This window comes from Gordionus sp. m RMFG-2023, chromosome 1 (assembly GCF_954871325.1).
Source record: "Gordionus sp. m RMFG-2023 chromosome 1, tfGorSpeb1-WG-v2, whole genome shotgun sequence".
NCBI classification, from domain to species: Eukaryota; Metazoa; Nematomorpha; class Gordioida; order Chordodea; family Parachordodidae; genus Gordionus; species Gordionus sp. m RMFG-2023.
In genome coordinates this window covers 73,569,454-73,573,638 of record NC_088775.1, presented here as the reverse complement: position 1 = coordinate 73,573,638, position 4,185 = coordinate 73,569,454, and the positions used below count along the sequence as shown (strand labels likewise).

The 4,185-nt window shown below is 28.9% G+C and overlaps 1 protein-coding gene across 1 annotated transcript; it reads right to left on the bottom strand.

Moving 5' to 3' along the window:
• Positions 1–3,386: 3,386 nt before the first annotated feature.
• Positions 3,387–4,133, bottom strand: LOC135929859 (uncharacterized). Its single transcript, XM_065466598.1, has one exon. The coding sequence runs from the start codon at positions 4,131–4,133 to the stop codon at positions 3,387–3,389; it is 747 nt and encodes a 248-aa protein (XP_065322670.1).
• Between the last annotated feature and the right edge of the window lie 52 nt (positions 4,134–4,185).

The window sequence follows — 4,185 nt, the reverse complement described above, 5'->3', positions numbered from 1 at the left end:
TTCATTAGACATTATTGATATACTTGCTCCAGTATCAAATAACATTTCAATATGTCCATCAATTTTCAAATTTATATGAGGACATGAACCTTGTTCAATTGTTCCCTCATCACTTAACTTTTCAATTACTTTCATTGGCTGAATAGTATTTATTATAATCGAATTTCCACTATAATTAACATTCATACCTAAATTCATCTCAGAATTTAAAGGTCTCTGAATCTCATTTATGTTTTTATTAAAAATCTCTCCTGGATATTTCTCACTTGTTTGATTACAATAATCCTTTTTATTCAGATTATTGGTTAATTTATATTTTTTTATTTCATCAAAATGACAATAAAAATTTCCTACATTACAACTCTTTTTATTCGAGTTAAATTTCAATGTATAATCATCATCCCCATGATGATTATCTATTTTATTATATATAACCACCAAATTTTTAATAAAACTATATATATCAAAATATTTATTATTCTCTAAATATGATTTTTCTATTTTTATATGATTCTCTTTCAAATCATATAGTCACTGTGACCCACTCACACTTTGGATACAATGTATGGCAATGTCCATTTCTTCACATTTGAAACACATTCTATCATGGTCTGTATTGTAAGTTTTAGTTTTAGCCACATTTATAATCGGAGGATTTTGTATACTTCGAACTACTGAATTTATCACTACCGATGTTCGTTGAAGAAATCCACTTTTGAAATTGGCTTCTTTCACCATGCAATTTCGTTTTATAGGTCCCACAAAACCACATCGATAACACACCATGTCATTTTTTTCCCTTGTTTTAACAGTGACATTATCATTAGTTTTTCGGTCTCTTGCATAGCAATTTTTACCAACATGTCCTTTTCTTCCACAGATTTCACAACTTTCAAATATATTATTATTTTTAATTTTTAATTTGGAAACATCTCTGGACAAATTTTTCATATTTTCTCTCATTTCTCTAATTTCACGTAAAATTAGAGATTCCTCTGTACTTTGTCTCAAAGTATTATTGGTATTATTTGTATTATTATTTTTCAAAATTTCTACTGGTTTCTCGATTAAAACCTCAGAAATTTGCTTTTTAAATTCTATCACAATTGAATTGAATTTTTTATTTATATCCTCCGATATGTCAATATTTTGAGGAAAATTAAATACTTCACCCGTATCTAATATTTTCTCGGATTTTTCTTCCAGTATAACATTTTTTTTACCATTTAAATTTTTCAATTCTAACAAAATTAAATGTAAACTATTTTTGATATCTTCAGAAATATCTGGAGATTTCACCAAAACTTTAGGAATTAAATTTTCGGCATTTGTATTTTTTATATCATTTTCTCTATTTTTAAGAGATATCCTTTTTATTTTCCTTATTCCTTGTTTCATTATAATTAAGATTACATAAAACACAAAAAAAATTACTGCAGTAATGACATTATTGGTCACATCCACTTTATTAAAGTTTGAATTAAAAATTTTATTAAAATGATCCTTATAACTCGACATTTTATCAAAATTAGGCTTCCTATGCCCAGTAATAAAAGAATAACCCATGATTTCATAAATTTATATTAAAAATAAAAAAAATTTTTAAAACTCTAAAAAAATTAAATTTTAAAATTATTGCGTTGTGTAAATTAAAATCAAATAAAAACAAAATTTCTTACCTTTAAATATCCGGAATCCACTATTATTTAGAAACCCGGTCCTCGAAAATCTTTTTCTTGATTAATAACGTCTGAAATTTATTTTAATAAAACACTCTTTTGTTTTATTTTTTCCTCTAAATATCTTAATTTTATATTTTTCTCTAACTTATTTTTTCCCTAATAAGTGTTCACAAATCCTGGTCGTTCGGTACCATTAAAATATTACTTATTTTATTACTCAATTAACTTAATTTTCACTATTAAGATTTATACAATTTCACTATGAATATTTATATTTATTCATTATTTCTGGTATATCAGTTTATTCACAATAATTCAATCCAAATATCAACTTTTAGTACAAATAAAAATATATTTCACAATAATTTAATAATTCAATTAATAGCGAATCTATTTTTTTCTTTCTTTTAAATTATATCACTCCGCGATTAAAATCAACAAAAATTAATAACTGTTTTTTTAATCAATATCTATAATTTTTCTAAATATAAAATTATTCAACTGATTGGCATTTATCAATCATTAAAAAATAATATCTTAAATATATATGAAATATACGAAATATATATGAAATATACCTCAATATATAAACCCTTTTAATACATTGGGAATATAATCAAAAATGTGTTTGAAATAATGCAGAGCATCCATAGCATTTTTTGGGACTATAACAACCATAGTTAATATAGTTATTCAGCTAATAAGACATCATAAGATACTTTAACATCTTCATGATAAATCTAACAAATATTTTTTTAACACCATCTGAAAAAGGTTGGGAAGGCTTTTGTGGAAGTAATATTTACAGATTGGTAAGTGCTGCATGATAAATTAAAAACCATTCATTTATTTGGGTTATAAATGTATCTTTATCTCAGATATATTCGTCTACTGATCCTAATCAGGGTTGCTAGTCAAAATTTTTAAATTGCGGGAGAAATTTAGTATTATGCGGGAGAAATATGAAAATTGTGGTAGAAATATAAAAATTTCTAAATAGTTCCGACTAGAAGTCTGCATCAATGTTTAAAAAAAAATTTAACCTGTCCGCCCATAGTTTTCAAAAAATATATACCCGCCCGACCCGCCCATGTGTCTAAAATTCCTTACCCGCCCGCCCGCTCGCCCATTAGTCTAAATTTTTTTTAACCCGCCCCCCCGTCTGCCCATTTTCGAAAAATTTTTTGAATTTTCTTTTAATTTATCTACTTCTTCTTTAGAAAGAAATAGGTCGATTTGGGTTAATATTCTTATGAAAATAGAAAACGATTGAAGATCTAAGACATCAGGAAAATTGATTAAAAAATATTAAAGAAAATAATAATAATGAATATGAATCAGAACAAGAATCTGCTACGGATAGCTAAATGTTAGTTATTTAATGACAATGAATTTAAAAAATTAATAATATCGATTCATTTTACTATTATATTCAAAATAAAGTTAATATATCATTTCCCCAGGCCAAATACTCTGATATCCATTATATCCAATTACCGAAATGGTGGCTCCAGTATCAAACAACATGGGTACCATTCTTCCCCCCAAATTTATCATCACTCTTGGACAGGGATCATGTACTAGACCCTCTTGTAACATATTTACACACCCCTCCCCATTTATTTCTTCCTGATTATCCTGCTCCTCTGTCCATTTTAACCTCTGCGCCTCGACCGGTCCTGCCGATTTTTTGCCATCATATAGTCACAAATTTTTACAGTCCATCGCCACATGTCCATTCTGTCGGCACCAAAAACATTCCATATTTTTTTCCTCCACATTTTCGATATTTACTACCCTAACCCCCTCCGTTTTTTCCCGCTCAATTGTCCTCACATTTGAAGCACTGGAACCAACTTCTCTTTGTGGAAAACCGCTTTTATTAATGTAATTGCTCGTATTGCACTCCCATTTATTGTGCCCAAATCGACCACAACCCGCGCATCTTAATCTCTCTTGCTTATTTGGACAATACGGAGCTATATGTCCTAACTTCCCACACCCAAAACATTTTGCCTCGCGGCATTCTCTGAGCATATGACCTGGTTTACCACAATTATAACAACTCATTACTCCCTTTTCACGCGGCACAAAATTTTGTCTTATTTCTAATCTTCTTCCCCGAGAATTCTCTCTGGGCTCTCTATACGGTCGTAACTCTTGATTACTTTCGAAATAACGTTTATCAGAACTATATAAATCTCTACTAACATCACTATCCGTCCATCCCTTAATTAATTCCTGAACAGGTAGCCACGTAACTTTACCCATCATATCCTCCTCCCCATTATGCCCCTCAATTGTTAATGTTTGTCCCCTTATTCTTACACTGCGACTCCTTCTCAATCTCCTGCCCCAGACTAGACTACATACCCATATTAATAGTATAACCAGCGCTCCCAAAATGTTATATTGTATCTCCCAGTATTTAATAAATTTTAAACTTTTCATTCCGGCGTTACAAAAAATTTATAAATAATTTCAGGATATAAATCTTAGTTAT